General features: G+C 38.0%; 1 protein-coding gene across 3 annotated transcripts in view; it reads right to left on the bottom strand.

The window, feature by feature from the left end:
- Positions 1-21,621, bottom strand: part of PRIM2 (DNA primase subunit 2) — a 332,911-nt gene that overhangs the window by 42,164 nt on the left and 269,126 nt on the right. Inside the window, exons 11-12 of one of the 3 annotated variants that reach the window (XM_032340337.1) lie at positions 14,784-14,910; positions 8,943-9,025 (exon numbers count right to left, since the gene is read on the bottom strand). In XM_032340337.1, the coding sequence (XP_032196228.1) occupies positions 8,943-9,025; positions 14,784-14,910 (210 nt within the window). Of the gene's footprint in view, positions 1-8,942; positions 9,026-14,783; positions 14,911-21,621 lie in introns of those variants that run through there. The other 2 variants (XM_032340338.1, XR_004285088.1) reach the window with 2 other exon arrangements.

Here is a 21,621-nt window from a genome sequence, read left to right as displayed (position 1 = left end):
TGCATTCTCTTTTCCTAATTCCCACTCTCTATCCCCCACACCCTCCCTGGCATAATTCGAAGAGTTTATCGTTTGGAGGTTGGAAGGTGGCAGCAGAAGAAGAGGACCCAGGCTCACCCCATATCATGACTACAACTAGAGAACTACAAATCATCCTTAATACTTCAGAAAATGACCTGAACTGGCAGAACAAACTCCACAATGAAAGGCAGAGAAGAGGCCACATCAAAGAAGGTAGGAAGTGCAGAGATATGATTTGGGAGAAAGGAGTCACCACTGCATAGGGAGGGAGCCCTGGTCGTGGAAAACAGGAAGAGACAGACTAACTCACAGGCCAGCTCGTGGGAAAAGAAATCCCTATAGCAATTGGCTTGAAAAGTGAGAGGGGACGAATTTCTTGAGTTCTTGCAATCAGCAGGGCTTAAGCCCTGGAGTTTTAAAGGTCGGCAGGCTTGGCTCTGGGAGAGCTTGGAGGGTACTGGGGTTGCTCTTGGAGAACAGGCAAGGACAATAGTCTGGGGAACACACAGCCTGGGAAGAGCAATCTGAAGAGTGCCTATGGCAAACAGTGAAGAGATTATCTGCTCATCTTGGTAGGCATCACAGAGAGCAAGTGTTCATGAGACTCCTCTAGGAACAAAGGAATAGAGGATGCCATTTCCCTCCCTGGCCCAGCATACGCACAGAGCCACCTGTGGGAAGCAATGCAATACTGACATTTGCTACCTAACTTGCTTATACCAAGCACTGTCCCCCCACACTCTGATGGAATTGCCCTTCCCACTCACCTTGCCTCAGTCCCAGAGCTCAGAACCCCTCCCCGAGAAATCCAGCCCAAACACCTGCTCACACAATGTCCCCTGACTCAGGAGTTTCATAAAGTCTCAGTTCTGGCAGCAGTAGCAATAGGTATCATTCCACAAACAGACCAGGGAACACCTAGTTAAATCATGCCAAGACTTAGGCGAGGGACAAAACTGTTCACAACGGGCAAAGATAGCTTTTGCAGATGACTGGTCTGACAGATAAAGCAGCCAGGACAAAATAGCAGAGCTCACAGAGCACACACTGGAAACACTCCCAGAAGCATCAGGCCCTGGGAAACAGAGGGTACTACGTGGCAGGGCACTACAGGACCACTTCTTCATAAGGCCATTAACCACAAAAACAGGAGACGTGGCTGACTTTCCTAACACAAAGAGAGAGATACAGAGACTTACACAAAATGAGGAGAGAGAAAAATTTATCCCAAATAAAAGAACAGGAAAAGGCCCTGGCCAATGATCTAAGCAAAACAGATACAGGTAACATGCCTGATAGAGAATTTAAAGTAATGATCATAAGGATACTCAATGGACTAGAGAAAAGAGTGGAAGACATGAGTGAGACCCTTAACAGAGACAAGGAATAACATAGCAGAGAAAAAGGACACAATACAAGAAATAAGAAACACACCTGATGGAAAAAACAGCAGGCTGGAAGAAGCAGAAGAATGACTTAATGACATAGAAGAAGAGTAATGGAAAGTAATCAAGCTGAACAAAAGACAGAAAAAAGAATTATAAAAATGAGAATAGACTTAGGGAACTCTCACTCTATCAAACAAAGTAACATTCATATTATAGGAGTCCCAGAAGGAGGAGAGAGAAAGAAGGGGACAGAGAATTAATTTGAAGAGATAACAGCTGAAAACTTTTGTAATCTGGGGAAAAAGAAAAGATAACCCAGAGCCAGGTGGCATTGAGAACTCTCACCAAATTCAACAAAATCAGACTGATGCCAAGACTTATTATAACTATATTAGCAAAATATACTGATAAAGGAAAAATTTCAAACCAGCAAGACAAAAAGAGACAGTAACTTCCAAGGGAAAATCCATAAAGCAAGCAGAAGATCATTTTTAGCAGAACATTTCTAAGCCAGAATACATTGTCATGATATATTCAAAGTACTGAATGGAAAAATCTGCAGCCAAAAATACTCTATCCAGCAAAGCTATCAACTTAGAATAGGAGGAGAGGTAAAGAGTTTCCCAGAGAAACAAAAACTAAAGTAGTTCATGACCACTAAACCAGATCTGCAAGAAATATTAAAGGGGACACACTGAGTGGAAGAAACCAACCAGAAGTGACAGTATAAGGGTAGGAAACACCTAAATATGAGTATTTCTGTAAAAAATCAGTCAAGGAACTCACAAAATAATAGAATATAAAATATAACAGCATATACCTAAAAAGTGGGGAAGAAAGTAATAAAAAATGGGTTCAAACTTAATAATCAATTCAACATAGACTGTTATATGCAAAAGAGACTATATAAAAACCTAATAGAAACCATATATAGAAAACCACTAATAAAAATGCAAAGAATAAAGAGAAAGATATCCTAATATATCACTAAAGAAAAGAGGCAAATCACGAAAGGGAGAAGAAAAGATCAGAGAAAATCCTCAGAAACAACCACAAAACAAATAATAAAATGGCAATAAATACATTATCTATCAGTAATTACTTTGAATGTAAACAGACTCCAATCAAAATACACGGGTGACAGAGTGGGTAAAAAAAAAAAGAAGACCCACTATATGCCACCTACAAGAGACTCATTTTAGACCTAACGACACCCATATATTGACAATGAAGGGATGGAGAAACATTTAATGCAAATGGATGTCAAAAGAAAGCTATACTATGGGTGCCTGGGTAGCTTAGTCGGTTAAGCATCTGCCTTCAGCTCAGGTCATGATCCTGGGGTCCTGGGATCGAGTCCCACATCGGGCTCCCTACTCAGCGCGGAGCCTGCTTTTCCCTCTGTCTCTCTCTCATAAATAAATAAATAAAATCTTTTAAAAAAAAGGATAAAAAGAAAAAGAAAGCCAGAGTAGCAATACTTACATACTGGAGAAAACAAACTTTAAAACAAGGACTGTAACAGAAGACAAAGGGTACTATATCATAATAAAGGGGACAATACAACAAGAAGATTGTAAATATTTATGTACTAAACATAGGAGCATGCAATACATTAAACAGGCGAATAACAAACATAAAGGAGCTAGTCAATAATAACAGAGTAATAGTAGGGGACTTTAACTCCCCCCTTACAACAACAGATCATCTAAACAGAAAATCAACAAGGAAACAATTACTTTATATGACACACTGGAAGAGACAGATTTAATAGATATAGTCAGAACATTCCATTCTAAAACAGGAGGATACACATTCTTTTCAAGTATACACAGAACTTTCTCTACAACAGATCACATATCAGACCACAAAACAACTCTGAACAAATTCAAGATGACTGAAGTCTTACCATACATCTTTTCTGATCACAACACTATGAAACTAGAAGTCAACAACTAGAAAAACCTAGAAAGACCATAAAAACATGGAAATTAAACAACATAAACAACATGCTAGTAAACAATGAATGTATTAATCAGGAAATAAAAGAAGAAATAAAAAAGTACACTGAAACAAATGAAAATGAAAACACAATGGCCCCAAACTTCTGGACTACAGCAAAAATAGTTCTAGGAGGAAAATACATGGCAATACAGGCCTACCTCAAGAAGCAAGAAAAGTCTCAAATACACAGTCTTACCTTACACCTAAAGAAGCTAGAAAAGAGCAACAAACAAAACCTAAAACCAGCAGGTGGGAGGAAATAATAATGATTAGAGCAGAAATAAATGATTTAGAAATTAAAAAAACAATAGAACAGATCAATGAAACCAGGAGTTGGTTCTTTGAAATAACCAATAAAATTGACATACCTCTAGCCAAACCTATCAAAAAGAGGAAAGACTCAAATAAAATTACAAATGAGGAGAGGGGCGCCTGGGTGGCTCAGTGGGTTAAAGGGTCTGCCTTCAGCTCAGGTCATGGTCTTAGGGTCCTGAGATTAAGCCCCGCATCGGGCTCTCTGCTTGGCAGCGAGAATTCTTCCTCCTCTCCCTCTCTGCCTGCCTCTCTGCCCACTTGTGATCTCTGTCAAATAAATAAATAAAATCTTAAAAAAAAAAAAATGAGGAGAAATAACAACCACACCACAGAAATACAAACAATTATAAAAGAATATTATGAAAAACTATATGCCAACAAATTAGACCACCTAAGAAATAGATAAATACCTAGAAACATATAAACTACCAAAACTGAAACAGGAAGCAAAAGAAAAGTTGAACAGACTGATTAGCAGAAAAGAAACTAACTGAATTAGTATTAAAAAAAAGTCCCCAAAAAAGTCCCCAACCAGATGGGTTTACATGCAAATTGTATCAAACATTTAAAGAAGAGTTAATACCTATTGTTCTCAAACTATTCCAAAAAAGTAGAAAAGAAAACTTTCAAATTCATTCTATGAGGCCATTACCCTGATAATCACCACCAGATAAAAGACTCCACAAAAAAGAAAAATTCAGGCCAATATCCCTGATGAACACAGATGCAAAAATTCTCAACAAAATACTAGCAAACCAAATCCAAAATACATTTTAAAAAGTCAGCCACCATGATCAAGTGGGATTTATTCATGGGTTGCAATGTGGTTCAACATTCCCAAATCAATCAACATGAGACGGTAACACTGAAAAGAAAAAGAATAAGAACAATATGATCATTTCAATAGATGAAAAAAAAAGGCATTTGACAAAGTGCAACATCTTTTCATGACAAAAGCCCTAAACAAAGTACGTTTAAAGGAAACATCCCTCAACATAATAAAAGCCCTATGTGAAAAACCCTATGTGAATAGCCCTATGTGAAAAATAGCTAACATCATTGTTAATGGGGAACATGACAAGTGTATCCACTTGCATCACTTTTATTCAACATAGTACTAAAAGTCCTAGCCATAGCAGTCAGACAACAAAAAGAAATAAAAGACATCTAAACTGGTAAGGAAGAAGTAAAACTTTCACTATTTGCAGATTATGAGATACTGTATAAAGAAATCTTGGAAGACTCCACTAAACAATGCTAGAACTGATCAAAGAATTCAGTAAGTCGCAGGATACAAAGTCAACTTACAGAAATCTGTTCCATTTCTATACACCAATAATGAAGCAACAGGAACAGAAATTAAGAAAATACCATTTACAATTGCACCGAAAGTAATGAGATACCTAGGAATAAACCTAACCAAAGAGATGAAAGACCTGTATTCTGAAAACTATGAAACTCTGATGAAAGAAATTGAAAATGACACAAAGATAAATAAAGACATTCCATGTCCATGGACTGGAATGGAAGAATACTATTAAAAGGACGATACTACCCAAAGCAACCTACACATTTAATGCAGTCCTTATCAAAATTTCTAGTTATCTCAAAGAACAAATAATCCTTAAATTTGTATGGAACCACAAAGGACCTGGAATAGCCAAGATAATCTTGAAAAGTAAGATTTACTTGAAAAGTAAAGTTGGAGACCCACAATTCCACACTTCAAGTTATATTACAAAGCTGTAGTGGTCAAAACACTATGGTACTGGCATAAAAATAGACACATACATTAATGGAACAAAACAGAAGGTCCAGAAATAAAACCACAATTATATGGTCAATTAATCTTCAACAAAGCAGAAACTATCCACTGGGAAAAAGAAGGTCTCTTCAACAAATGGTACTGGGAAAACTGAACAATCACATGCAGAGTAACAAAACTGGACCACTCTCTTAACACTAAACACAAAAATAAATTCAAAATGGATTAAAGACTTTAAATGTGAGACTTGAAACCACCAAATCCTAGAAGAGAATACAGGCAGTAAGTAACCTCTATGACATTGGCGGTAACAATTTTTTTCTACATATGTCTCCAGAGGCAAGGGAAACAAAAGTAAAAATAAACTATTGGGACTATATCAAAATGAAAAGCTTCTGCAAAGCAAAGGAAACAAGCAACAAAATTAAAAGGCAACCTATGGAATGGGAGTAGACATCTGCAATAACATAGCCAATAATCTAAAACTCAACACCCAAAAACTGAGTAATCCAATTAAAAACGGGCAAAAGACACAAACAGACATTTCTTCAGAGAAGACACACAGATGGTCAAGAGATGCATGAAAAGATGTTCACATCATCATTTAACATCTGGGAAATGCAAATCAAAACTACAATATCACCTCATATCTGTCAGAATGGCTAAAATCAACAACACAAGAAACAACAAGTGTTGGTATGGATGTGGAGAAAAGGGAACCCTCCTGCCCTCTTGGTAGGAATCCAAACTGGTGCAGCCACTTCACAAACCCGTATAAAGGTGCCTCAAAATGTTATGAAAAAGAACTATCCTGGGGCGCCTGGTGGCTCAGCTGGTTAAATGACTGCCTTCGGCTCACGTCATGATCCTGGGGTCCCGGGATAGAGTCCCACATTGGGCTCTCTGCTCAGCAGGGAGTCTGCTTCTCCCACTGACCTCTCTCATCTCAGGCTCTCTCTCTCAAATAAATAAATAAAATCTAAAAAAAAAAGAAAAAAGGAACTACCCTATGATCCAGCAACTGCACTACTAGGTATTTGCTCAAAGGATACAAAATTACAGATCTGAAGGTACACCCAATGTTTATAACAGCATTATGAACAACAGCTAAATTATGGAAAGAGCCCAAATGTTCATCGACTGATGAATGGATAAAAAAGATATGGTATAGGGGCGTGCACACGCACACACATGTCCCAATGGAATATTGCTCAGCCATCAAAAAGAATAAAATCTTGCCATTTGCAGTAAGTTGGATGGAACCAGAATATATTACGCTACGTGAAGTAAGTCAGTCAGAGAAAAACAAATACCAGATGATCTCACTCATATGTAGAACTGAAGAAAGGAAACAAATGAACATATGGGAAGGGGGAAAAGAAAAAAAGGAGAGAGGGAAACAAGCTATAAGAGACTCTTAATGGTAGAAAACAGACTGAGGAATCAGGAAGCGAGGTGGGTGGGGGATGGGTTAGATGGGTGAAGGGTATTAAGGAGAGTCCCTGTTATCATGAGCACTGGGTGTTGTATGTAAGTGATGAATCACTGAATTCTACTCCAGAAACCAATACTGCACTGTATATTAACTACCTAAAATTTAAATCTTTAAAAAAAAGGTTAAAAATAGGTCTACCTTATGATCAAGCAATCACACTACTGGGTATTTACCCAAAGAATACAAAAACATGAATTTAAAAGCATACATGCACCCCTATTTTCATAGCAGCACTATTTACAATAGCCAAAATATGGAAGTAGCCAAAGTGTCCATCAACTAATCAATAGATAAAGATGTGGTATATATACACAATGGAATATTATTCAGCCATAATAAAGAATGAAGTCTTGCCATTTGCAAGGACATGGATGCAGCTAGAATGCATAATGCTCAGCAAAATAAGTCAGAGAATGACAAATACTGTATGAATTTATTCATATGTGGGATTTAAGAAGCGGGGGAAAAAAAAAAAAAGAAAGAAAAGAAAAGAAAAAAGGAGAGACAAACCAAAAACCAAACTGTTAACTCTAGAGAACACATTGATTGTTACCAGGGGTAAGTGGGTGGGGGTATGACTTAAATAAGTGGTGAGGATTAAGGACTGCACTTGTTCTGATGAGCACCGGGAGGTGTACGGAATTATCGAATCTCTATGGTGTATACCTGAAACTAGTATCATACCATATGTTAACTAACTAGAATTAAAATAGCAACATTAAAAAAAAAAAAAAAAAAAAGAGGATCTCTTCCACTCAATATTCCTTGGCTTCCTCAATTGGTTATCATTCTTCCTCTTCAGAAAACCTAAGACCTTCTATGTGTACCTCTCTCATTACACTTGGCATATGTTTCTCCCCAGACTCTGGTTCTGTAGGAGCAGGATTTATAGGATTCTTTGCATCTTAAAATAGCACCTTGAGCACTGCCTTACCCAGAGTACTGTAAAACTCCAAGATCTGAACTGAATTAACTAGATTTAATCTAAATTTTGGACATTGTAAAAGAAGTAGGGTTTCTAGAGTACTTATTTTAAGAAAAAATAATTGAGGATACATAATGATTTGGATGTTCCAGCTCTAAAACATATATTGCTTCTTTAAAGGAGATTTTTAAAAAAATATTTTATTTATTTATTTGAGAGAGAGACAGTGAGAGAGAAGATGAGCGAGGAGAAGGTCAGAGAGAGACGCAGACTCCCCGTGGAGCTGGGAGCCCGATGCGAGACTCGATCCCGGGACTCCAGGATCATACCTGAACTGAAAGCAGTCGCTCAACCAACTGAGCCACCCAGGTGCTCCAAACATACACTGCTTCTTAAGCTAAGGAAGCCAATGTTCCTCTTGACTCCTCAAATTCCAAGTCAATTCTAAAGAACACTATAGACAGCAATGCCACTATATTTTTAAAAGCACATTTACTAAATTGCTCTTAAATATTTGAGTATTTTTTATATCTCAATTATTTATAAGACAAAGTATTTTGGCAGATTATTCAACCTAATGAACTATCATCAGAAGCGCAGATTTAACACAGCAAGACATGATGCCTATCAAAACATTTAGCCACTATGTTATCTTTTGCTTTAACCTACATGAAGCACAGAAAACAATTTCCCAAAATAAAATATGATGGCATTAATTTTCAGCTTCATTAACATGCTTCAATGCATTCCTCTAAAAATTTATTTTTTAAAAATGTTCTTAATTGAGATAGTAAAACAAATTGAGAGGGGAAAAAAGCCTTCCAGCTTCCTTTATTACCAAGAAAAGAATGCAGTCTAGCAGACAGAAGAACAGAATTTCCAAGGACTAGAAGCTGGGCAAATCAAGGTTTTTGCTTCCTCCTCCTGGAAGATAGGGTATGTGATGTGAGGCCTGACGAACAGTCAGTGAAACCAAGAGGAACGTTGTGGCGCCTCATTACTGAGGATGCCTGGCAGAATCTGACCTACCTGGTGAATCCCTCCGGAAGAGATCTTGTAGGACTGCAACTTCTGTTTCAGCAGCTCCTGATCGCTGTGACGGAATGGGCACCCTGACAACAAAAAACAAGCCAACACACCAACAAGGTTATTTACCCAGGACCTGGTACAATACCACACTCGAGAGACTGTCTAAGCTCCCCTTAATTGTCTAACAGCTTATTAATAAAAAAGTTAATTGCCCATGGGTCCAACTGCTTTCCTCTCTTTATCTAAATGACGACTTAGTTGTACAGTTATCAGGGTACTACAGGCTCAAGAGTTACATAAAACATTACAGCATTCTTGGGTAAAGTTACCCACTCACTAGGAAGAGGAAACAGTTTTAATTATGCTACTTGCTAACAAGCAGAGATAATCACAAAAGTAGCTGTAGATTATCTAAAAACTTCATACAATCTCACATATTATTGGTATTTTAAAAAATTACAGTAGAAGCCTATGAGGAGGAAGATAATAAAAATAAAAAAAATGTACAAACTCTAAGAAATATAAAAATCTCACATCATTTTCAGAAGTCTATTTCCCAGAGAGTAAAATCCATATAAATTCAGAGGCATCACTGTTAAGAATGAGACAGACAAAAAGGAAAGTATTTTATAGGAAAATAACTTATAATAGATACATGTTACCTCTGTATTATTTCAAGAGTAACACAATAATAAAGATGGACAAGTAAATATTTGCATAAATAAGAACACAAAAGAACTAAAATGTAAAAACTGTATTACCAGACCAAAATCTAGAAAAGTTTAGATGTTTTAATAAGATGCTGCAATGGTAAATCAAATACCTTATTTTAAAATTTAATATAGGAAGTCAGATTATTTTTTTAGGTACACAGATGATGGATCTATAATTTAAACTGAAACAACTGTGCATTTTTAATGAAAACAATGGGAAATTGCTTGCAGCAAAAATAGAAAAAAGCCTAGATGCCAAACAAATGTGTCTACCAAAAATCGTCACTACAAATAATAAATACAAAAAGTCATACACTTACACTTCATTCAGATTAAAACTGTAATAATTTTTAGTATAAGGAAATATTTTGAGAAGCTGTGCAACATCTGGTTAAGAGAGTCTGGAGCTAAAATGTCAGTGTTTGAATCTCAGTTTACCACTTACTAAGTGGGAGACCATAGATAAATTTTGTATCTTGTTGCTGACTCAGATTCCCTTTCTGTCAAGTGAGGGAAATAATCATTCACAGAGCTCTTGTAACAATGGAAATATAAAGTTCTTATATGCTCTTGGCACACAATAAACACTCAACATGTATTAGCTATCATTATGATTCTCAAAAAAAAACCCATCTTGATAACGAAATTTCAAAAGATTCCAAAAAGAAAGAAATTAGGCTGCACAAGGAATTCTTGGTTCAGCCCAGAATTTTTAAAGAACACAAAAAAGGATATTAATTGAATTATCCAAATTACATTTAAAATAATGACTGTATCTTATGAAAAAGATAACAAAGGACAAAGGCAAGAAGAAAGTGAGGATTGCCAAGGTACTAAAGGTCACAAAAAAAGTGTTCTAAAGCTACACTGACAATAAGCAGAACAGAGAAAAACCAGATTCCTACTTAGAGAAGCTGGTGTTATTTTAACAGATGACAGAAAGACAGTAAAACTCAGTAACTCCTGTTTATTTTGTCTCTATCTTCCATATCAGAGAAAGCGATCTTCAAAACTAAAAAGGGCTGAAGCAAGTAACTGAAAATGAAGTGAATGCATACCCAGTTATGTCTTTGACAAGCCTTCCAACGTACGTTTGTGGAAGAGATGGATAAACATAGTCTGGAGTATAGTTACACATAGATTCACAACTGGTTGAACAATCAATCCAAGAAGTGCTGCTTAATGAAATAATATCAACACGGGACGAGATAGTTTTATAAATAACATAAAAGGAAAAGGACAGAGATTTCTGGTTTCCAGTCTGGCTCATGAGAGGCTTACATGTCATCACTACATCCTAGCAAGGAAAAAGCTGAACAAACTAAAAAATCAACAACTCTGCTTAGACTCATCAGAGAAGTAAGATCACTTGAAGAGAGAGGCAGCTACAGAGAATCACAACATACCAGAACAGAAATCTCTGGAGGAAGCAGTGCTGGGGTAGGAAAAACCTAACCTGTAACTGACAAATTTCTGAAGTCTGGACAAATCTGAGAGTTTAAAACTCTAAGGAGACCTAGTCTTGGGAGGCCCTATACTTTGGAAGTTTAACTTCCAGGAGCTCTACCAGGTGCTCATGCTAAGTAACAGAGAAATTCTCTTGTGCTTTTGGCATGGGGAGGGGAAAAGTAACCATTTTGACACTCTAGAGCTATCCTGCCCTCAGAACAAACTATTTTACCTGAGCCTAAACTTCTGGAGTTTTATGAGAGCCTAACCTCCAGGGCGGTGGGGGGATATACAACTCCAGTCTCTCCTAGCCATCCTGTCCCACCTGGGGGGAATAACTAAGGGTCATGTTGAAATTCATAGCCCAGGGCCACAGGCTCACTAAAAGACTAATCAGGACTACAGAATACCACCCTCTCCACCTCCCTATGTACCACCATATTACCAAAGGCTTATTTTTGGAATTCTTTCTACCCAATATGTCATGTCTACCTTTTAAGAAAAAATTACAAGGCTTATCAAAAGGCAAAAAATAAAGTTTGAAGAGACTGAAAAAACATCAGAACTAGAGTCAGATATTGCAGGGATATTAGAATTATCAGACAGAGAATTTAAAATAACTGATTAATGCTAAGGGCTCTAATGGGAGAAACAGACAATGTATAAACACAGGTAATGTAAGCAGAAAGATGGAAATCCTGAGAATCAAAAAGATATGCTAGAGATCTAAAACACTATAATAGAAATGAAGAATGTCTTTGCTGGGCTTATTAGTAGACATGGCTGAGGGAAGAATCTCTAAGCTTGAGGATGTATAAAATAGAAACTTCTAAAATTGAAAAACAAAGAGAGAACAACTAAAAAAAATAAAAACAGAATATCCAAGAACTGTGGGACACTATGAAAGGTGGCAGTGAGAATACCAGAAGAAGAGATAAAGGAAGGAACAGAAGCAATATTGAGGCAATAGTGACAGAGAATTTTCCCCCAAATAAATGTTAGGCACCAAACTACAGATCCAGGAAGTCCAAAGAACAACAAGCAGTATAACTGCCCCCCAAAACAGAGCTTAGATATACCACATTCATACTTCAGAAAACCAAAAATAAAGAAAAAAATCTTAAAAGCCAGATGTAAAAAACACTTTACTTACAGAGAAGCAAAGATAAGAATTATATCTAACTTATCCTCAGAAATCATACAAGCAAGAGAGTAGAGTGACTGACTGACTGACTGACTGACTGTTTTTAGAGTGAAATATTTAAAGAGTAGAGAAAGAGGTGGGGACAGGGAGGAACCTCCACAAATCTAGAATTCTGTACCCTGTGAAATTATGTTCAAAAGACAGGGAGTAATAGACTTTTCTCAGACAAATCAGAAGTGACACTATTTGTTGTCAGCGGACCTGTAAGACAAGGAATGTTAAAAAGTTGTTCTTCAAAGAGAAGGAAAGCAATATAGGCCAGAAACTCAGACCTACCTGAAGATGAGAACATCAGAGGATAAGTAAAGGTAATATAAAAACTTCAGAGCAAGAAAATTTATAAAGGATACTACATAATGAGAAAGAGACACATACTCCAGGAAGATCTAATAGTCCTTAATGTGTATCCATCTAACAACAGACCATCAAAACACAAGAGGCAAAACTGGCAGAACTGCAAGAAGAAACTGATGTATCCACTGTCTGAGACATCAACACCTCTCTATCAGAAATGGACAGACCCAGCAGGCAGTAAATCAGCAACAATATTGGTAGAATTTAAAAGCACCATCAACAATCAGAGAAAGACAACCATCATATGATCTCCCTGATATGAGGAAGTGGAGAGGCAACATAGGGGGTTTGGGGGTAAGAAAAGAATAAATGAAACAAGATGGGATCGGGAGGGAGACAAACCATAAAAGATTCTTAATCTCACAAAAGAAACTGAGGGTTGCCGGGGGCTGGGGGTAGGGGGTAGGGAAAGAGTGGTGGGGTTATGGACACTGGGAAAGGGAGGTGCTATGGTGAGTTCTGTGAAGTGTGTAAACCTGGCGATTCACAGACCTGTACCCCTGGGGCTAATAATCAATTAATTAAAAAAAAATAAAAAGTAAAAGCACCATCAATTAATATAACTGATATCTATATAACGGCTATATCCAGAACAGCAGATTACATATTCTTCTCAGTTCATGTATGACAAACCACTATGGTGCAGGATGAGGCTGACGGGGGCGGGGGGGGGGGGGCAGAGTGTGCAAGTTTAGAGGCAGAGAGTATGTGAGAAGGCACTCTCTACCCTCTGCTTAATTTTGCTGTGAACCTAAAAGTGCTCTAAAAACATTAAGTTTATTCATTAAAAAAAGGACAGATCAAGGTTTCTAATAAACATGAGCTTACTGTTTGCTAAGTATATTATTTTTTAACTAATAGGGTTTAAATTACAAAATAAAATAAACAGAAAGGACTGGAATAAATAAGATTCAATTTCATAAGGAATAAGCTATATAAAATCCTACATTTAATCTAATAAAAATCAACAATGTAAGTGAGGTGTTCTAGGCTCTTGACATGATAGAGGAATCCCTGGGGATTTTACTAGGCCAAATTAAAAGTAAGTGAACTGCTTGGTGTGGCTACTAAGAAAAGTAATAGATTTTTCTCAACTGAAGTATCTGGTAATGGTTTTCAAAGTTTAGAGGACATAAAAATTCCAGGGCACTTGCAAATAAATCTGACTTCATAAACCTGAGGGGGGAGGATTGCTAATCTGCATTTCTAGGGGTACCTTAAGTAAGTGACAAAAGTGATGGTAACTGCTCACTGTGTATACCAGTGCTGGCTACCTTTCATCTATTAAATATGAAAGAAAAGGCATATTTTTAGTGCTCTGGGCATGACAAGCATCTTCCTTAAAATTCTGTTTGTGATTATTTGATCTTAATCCCTAATAGCCTAAAAGTGCGTGATCTTTTTAAAAAGGATTCCATTCAGGATGTGAAAACAATTAATGCCAAAACAAAAAAGTTTCAAAACATACTTCAGTAAGCTTTAGTAATCTAAAATATATACTAATATGGACTATTAAAATCATTCTCTGACATACTAGACAAACGAGGAGCTTTTCAAGGTATGGTCAGAGAACTATTTAGAAAAAAGTTGTTGAACTCAGAAATCTACAAAAAACCGTTTAGACATTTTTTTTTAACCTACAATAACTGAGGTGAATTGATAGAGATTTGAAACCACAAACTGCTAAATTCCTCACTTAATCTCCGTTAATCAGATAATAGTGATGAAAATAAAACACATCTTTCCTTGGTAATCTTTAGAAAATAATGAAGTGACTATTCTAAAATTCTAAAATTCAAGTGACTCAATTCCAAAAACCTCTGAAGAACCTGTATCAGTCTCCTACTCATGAGAGAAACAGAAAATAGCAGGTGAAGGGGGCAAACAGAATTGAAAAGCCTGGTCCAGCACCATCCAAAGCATAGCAGAGTAAATTCTCCTGCTGACCCGGTTTGGTGTAAGACAAATCACTAGAAGAGTAATGGAGCACTAGCTTGACACCGATGACTGACATCTCCAAGTGATGCAGTGATGCAAACAGCCATCACAGTGTCTCACTCTTTCCCACAGAGCTCACGGGTTTCTACACTTCACAAACATATACCCAGTGGAAGCACTTACCATGATAATCCCCTTGGCTTGGTGGATTGGTTAAAATAATCTTCATGCAACTGAAAGGCGTATAGTCTGTCCTTTTGCCTTCCTTTCCGAAGATATGACGGATATTGTAAGAGTAGCCTTTATCAAACTGATAGGAGGAAAAAGAGACAAAGTAAGCCAATATCATACAATATTGTGTCAGCAGTGCCAGCTAGAGTCAGAGTACAAAATGGTATCTTCTAGAATAAATTCATCATCCATTGGCAGATGTACATATCATACACATCATTTGAGTCCTTCATGTATAAATACATTTTTTTAAAAGTGCAAAACTTGTGGGAAACAAACTTCTCAGGTAAAGACAGAGAATATTTATATATGTTCAAAGGTGAGGATAATCCTTTCCTAAGAATAATCAATTCACCCATTTCTTGGTTTGATTCCGAAGACCGTACTGGGTATACAGCAGTTTAGTCTCTTCTCTACCCTTTATCCTACTACTCCCTGAATTAATCTTTCCTACCTATTCTACTTCTGAAATGCCTCCTAACATAATTAATCCCTTCCTCTATTTTCTCTCTACAAAGCAAGAAGTAAGCAGGTATTTGATGAACTGCTGCAATTGTCTTCCACCTGAAATTCCTGACTCCATGTTTATAAAGCCAGCTAACAGTACAAAAAAGACTTTGAAATGGGTCGGACAGAAAGAAAACAGGAACTAACAACTATTGAAAAGCTCAGAATAGTGGGACTTAGCTGTCCAATATTTAAAGGAAAGTAAGAAAGAGAATGAGATTAAGATAGGAAAATACTATGTTATTTTGGGGGGGGTGAGATTTTTAAATTTGAGGGTATAACTCATATATAGTGAAACGCACGAATCTCAAGTCTATAGTTTCACTGATTTTGACAAGTCACTGTACCTATATAACTTACACTCCCATTAAGAGATAGAACATTTCTATCAACCCAGAGTTCCCTGTGCCCCTGCTCAGTCAACATTCTTCCTCAGCTGTATACTTAGAAGAAATTACTGATGTTATTTTCATCACCAGAGTTTTACCTATTCTACAACTTTAAATAAATGGAATCATACAGTATATAGTGTTTTGTACCTCACTTCCTTCATGACTTTTTAGGTTTTTGAGATTAATGCATGCAATTCATTACACCTATTGTCAGCAATCCCTTTCGTTGAACTACAGACCCTAAGAGTTAAAACTAGAAATAGACAAGACCATTTAATTCATGTTCTAACTAAAATCCATTGTGCTTACTTCTTATAACACCTCCTTGAGGTGTTGACAAAGATGTTTCGCAATGTCTAGAACATTCCAACCACCTGACCAAAAAAGCCCTGATAGCAACAGAATGCCTAAAAGACCACATCCCACGTGTCCCCTTCCCTGCCCCTGATTAGATGCCAAACATACAAAGACCCCACACCCATGATTTCATGCTCTCTGCCTGCTTTCTTACCCTACCCACCTGAACCTCTATAAAACTCTATGCGTCCATCTCACCAAGATAGAGAGGCAGATTAATAAGACTTGAGCCTGCCACCACCCTGGCTGCTGGGACCTAAAATAAACTCTTGCCCTTCTCTTTTCCAAACCTTTGTTGAGTTATTGCCTTTCTTGCAATGAGTTTATCCAAGTTTATTCAGCAACAATGTTGGCAAACCCAGCCTAGAACTATGCTTTCCAGTTGTCCAGCCCCCTCAGTATTCCCCAGGATGGAGCAGTTGGCCATGGCAGCACACCAGGAGGCACCTGTTCACATCCTGAGTTTTAGGAGCTACGCTGGATTGATTGGTCACATTATCAGCAGTTTCTTCCTCTTACCGCTGGGGAGTGTTCCATTGTATGACTACTATACCAGATAGTTGATCCAGTACTCTACTGATGGATACCTGGGCTTTTCCTGGTCTTGGCTATTACCAATAAAACTGCCATGAACATTCTTGTAGATGAATTTTATAGGCATATATTTTCATTTCTCTCGTAAAAACAAATAGAATTGTTGCCAACAGTTTTCCAGATTGGCCATACTATTTTATTCCCCACTAGCAATGCATGAGATTTCCACACTCTCCCAAAAGTTCAATGTTGTCTGAAGTTTGTTCATTTTGGCCATTCTAAGGGTAGGTAGTGATAGCTCACTTTGCATTTCCCTGATACTAATACTCGTGAGCATTTTTCACATACTTTTTTGGCTGGTGATAGGCCTTATTTTGTAAAGTGTCTGTTCAAATATTTCTCCCATTTAAAAAACTGGGATGTCTTCTTTGCAGGTATTCTTGATATGCTCTTGATACAGCTCTGCTGTCAGACACAGGTGCTACAAATATTTTCTCATAGTCTGTGGCTTGTCTATGTATTTTCTTGATGTTATCTTCTGATAAGATGGCCAAATATTTTTGTTTTCATGAACCCTAATTTTTCAACTATTTTTTTTAAAGATTTTATCTATTTATTCATGATAGAGAGCGGCAGAGAGAGAGGCAGAGGCAGAGGGAGAAGCAGGCTCCCTGCTGAGCAAGGAGCCTGATTCCAGGACCCGATCTCAGAACCCTGGCATCATGACCTACCCCAAAGGCAGCTGCTTAACCGACTAAGCCACTCAGATGCCCATTTATCAAACTTTTTGGATGGTGACACTCTCAGTGTCCTAGGATAGCTTGCAAAGGTATTCTCCTATGCTGTCCTTTAGAAGCCGTAACGTTTAAGCTTTAAAGTCAGGTCCTGATTCATCTCAAGGTAATTTTTTGTGTGTACTGTGAAGTAGGAGTCCAGGTTCTTTTCTCTCCCCCATAGAAGAGGAAGGATCTTTTCCCCTCTATCTTCCTAGGCTTATGGGCCTACCTGGGCCCATGAATCAAACTGATAAAAGACATTCACCCCCCCCCCCAAAAAAAGAGAGAGAGAGAGAGAGAGAGAGAGAAAGAAAGAGAACAGTTTAACTAAATATGTACGTAGGTACACTCATGGCTGTCTTTCAAAGAAATAGGAGTTGAGGTAGCCAAACAATTGAGGTTTACAAACCGTTTTAGGCTAACCAAAGGAAAGGGGATTCTAGGTGGGACAGGCAAGTTATGAGGTGAGGGGAGATGTATATGGTAAATAAAGACTATTGTTCTACAGATGAGTCTCTAGGGCGATAAGAGTTGTCTAGAGTAGCTCTCTTTCTGGTACAGAGACTACTTTACCAATGTAAATTTCCCTTAAAAGGGAAAATTTATACTTTATTTTTAGGTGTTGAGGAGGAGGTAAAGTGCTCCTCCTGAATCTGCTGGTTCTCAACTGCCCTTAGCTCAAAACAATCCTTAAGTCAAAGCGGCATATTTTGGGGTGGCATATTTCGGTGCCCTTCAATGCCATTTGTTCAAGATATTTTCTGTTCCTTACTAAACTGCTCTGAACAGAAACACATTTATAAATACAAAGAAAAAAACAAAGGATGCCAGAGGAAACGGGAGGAGAGGGCATAGGTGAAACAGGAGAAGGAGATGCAGAGATACAAGCTTCCAGTTAAAAATAAGTAAGTCACAGGGATCAAAAGTACAGCACAGGGAATATAGTCAATAATACTGTAATAAACATTATATGGTGACAGACTATATTTATCATGGTGAGCATTTCATAATGTATAGAATCGTTGAATCACTATGCTGTATACAGGAAACTAATGTAACATTGTATGTCAACTCTACCTCCATTAAAAATAAAAATAAAAATAAAAAATAAATTGCTTTGGTACCCTTGTCAAATTTGCCCATAAATGTGTGGGTCTATTTTTGGACACTATTATTCCATTGATCTATATAGGTTTATCTTTTTGTCAATGCCACATTGACTTTTTTTTTTTTTAAGATTTTTTTAATTTATTTATTTGACAGACAGAGATCACAAGTAGGCAGAGAGACAGGCAGAGAGAGAGGAGGAAGCAGGCTCCCTGCGGAGCAGAGAGCCCGATGCGGGGCTCGATCCCAGGACCCTGGGAATCATGACCTGAGCCGAAGGCAGAGGCTTTAATCCACTGAGCCACCCAGGCTCCCCGCCACATTGACTTAATCAGGAAATCTTTAGGGTTCTTTGTTGTTGTTGTTCTTTTCAGTATTATTTTGGCTATTCTTTGTCCTTGCATTTCCATATAAATTTTAGAATCAGCTTATCAATTTCTATCTTAAAAAAGACCTGCTAGAGTTTTCAACAGTCAGTAGCTTATGGCTTCAGAACTACCTATCTGCTCATAAGCAAACTACAACTAGGAAAACAAATGCCATTACAACTAAAAGAGAACTTTCAAAATAAGTAAATGTCATTGGTGAAAAGAAGAATGTTCAAAGTTTCAGTTAGGTATCTTTTATGAATACCTTCTGTTTGTTTTGACAGTCCTAAAAATTTAACTATCATCGATCTCTGTGAAAACTTTTAGGTATAAAGTGAATTTAATCAGATACAAGATTTCTGTATGTTCATCAGAAGACTCTGGGTCAGCTATTCTGTAGAAGGAACAGAAAACTACTCTCTCTACCTGAAGAAAAGCTGAAATTAGTTTCTTTCACCACCCTCTTCTTTCCAACTTACTTACAGTCTGCATGTTAAGTACATCTAAAATTTGGACCTTACTATAATTAGGCTTTCAAACCATTCATATGTATTTATTACACAAGCCATCTTTTCTGGTTTTCAGACTAGCAAACCCTTGAAATACTGTACAGAAGGCACACTGATCGGGAAATGTTTTTGTTACTGAATGATCTATCACAGCCACTAACTCAGGAAATAAATGGAGAAGCCCTGGGGCATGGCTGCAGCCAACTGCTCCATCCCAGGGACTCTCCAGGGGGGCCGGACAAATCAAAAGCAGAGCTGCTCAGCTTGGTCTGCCAGCACTGTTGCAGAACAAACTCCAGATAAACTTGTCGCAGGAGAAGCCAATAACTCAAGAGATGAGGGTTTGGGAAAGAGAAAGGAAAAGATTTATTTCGGGTGCTGGCAGCTGGGGGAGGTAGCCAGCTCAAGCATGAACAACCAACCTCTCTACTAGGTAAGATGGACACTTCAAGTTTTCTGAAGAGAGGTTTGGGGGGTTGGGGGGGTGGTACATGCAAGAGAGCAGGCAGAGAGAGATCACAGGTGGGGGTCAGTACTTGTTTAGCACAGGATCATGGGCAGGTAAGGGGATGACCAGGGTGTAGTCTTCTAGGTATTCCGGTGCTATCAGGGCTTTTCTGGTCTGGTACTTAGAATGTTCCAGTCACTGTCCATGCCTCGAGAAAGTGCAATAAGAAATAACTTTTGGGGTCTATAGTTGACAAGAAGGCTGGCTGACATTTTCTTAGAGAATACTTTCTATGTGTTCACATCTACAACTCAAGGGACTATCTCTATATATTCAAACTAAACCACAAAGAGGTAGAGAGAACCAGGAGAAGAACACACTTTCTTGGGCTCCATCCCACTCTGTCCAGTGATAGGAAATGCGAAAATCAACACTGGTCTGGTTAGCGGCAGTTTTCAACCTTCCAAATAGTCCTGACATCCCAGCCACGGCACAGGCAACACACCAATTTGCAGGTCTGCCAAAGACAGCAGTCAATTATTTTGAGGGGCACTATGTTACCAGTGGAACTCAAGAATATTCATAAAGTAGGCACATCTTTATCCTGCTCCTACCCTATCTCTTTCAGTCTCTCTCTCACAACTTTACCTTCTATACCAGTCCTACCCACAGTCTAGCGGCCTTAGCTTACTATACTTTTAGAAGTATTAACGCCAAATCTACTCAGAAACTATGAGTATATACCTTCAGAGTCCGTGATGTAAACATTCGATTGCCTAGAAGAACAATATATAGTCTTCCTTGGAAGAAAATCTTTACCAACAAGAAAAGCCCAAGATGAAGTATTACTCCCATCAGCAAAGGAACAAAAACTGCCATTCATTATGGTCAAGCTCAGCTTGTACAATAAAGTGAAAATGGTCAAAAAGCAAGTATCCTTCAGAGATATAATTGTATTCGATATTAGTTTTCTTTTGTTTTAAAAATTTTATTTATTTGAGAGAGAGAAAGAGCACAAGCAGGGGGAAGGTCAGAGGGAAAGACAGAAGCAGGCTCCCTGCTCGGGAGCCCAACGTGGGGTTTAATCCCAGGACCCAGAGATCATGACCTGAGCCAAAGGCAGACACTCAACTGATTGAGCCACCCAAGTGCCTCAATATATTTATATTTGAAAAGGAAGTTCTTCTTGACCTAAATGAGGCAAAACAGCCATATACATGAGGGCACAGAATAGTGTATGGATATGGTATTTCTTAGCAGGACATTTTCAGTCCTTCTTTAAAACACTTGATTCTAACCGACAAGTATCTGGAGCTCTAATTAATTTATGTATAATGTACTATTTGTTTCATGGGTACAGTTCCATGATTCATCAGTCTTACACAACTCATAGTAACACTCACCACAGCACATACCCTCCACAAGGTCCATCACCCAGCTACCCCATCCCTCCCATCCCCCTCCACTCCAGCAACCCTCAATTTGTTTCCCCAAGATTGAGAGTCTCTTATGGTTCATCTCCCTCTCTGGTTTCCTCTTGTTTCATTTTTCCCTCCCTTCCCCTATAATCCTCTGTCTTCTTTCTCAAATTCCTCATATCACTGAAATCATAAGATAATTGTCTTTCTCTGATTGACTTATTTCACTAAGCATAATACCCTCTATGGAACTCTAATTTATGTATGTAGAAGACACTGGGGGGGGGGGAGCACTGGTTGGTGTCTGCTAAAACTACAAAGGACCTCATTCAATGCCCAGATTTCAGCATACCACGGATCAGTAGTTTGGCCCC

Source organism: Mustela erminea, chromosome 4 (assembly GCF_009829155.1).
Source record: "Mustela erminea isolate mMusErm1 chromosome 4, mMusErm1.Pri, whole genome shotgun sequence".
Lineage (NCBI taxonomy): Eukaryota > Metazoa > Chordata > Mammalia > Carnivora > Mustelidae > Mustela > Mustela erminea.
Note: the sequence above shows the minus strand (reverse complement) of the source record. Positions and strands in the feature narration are given on the sequence as shown.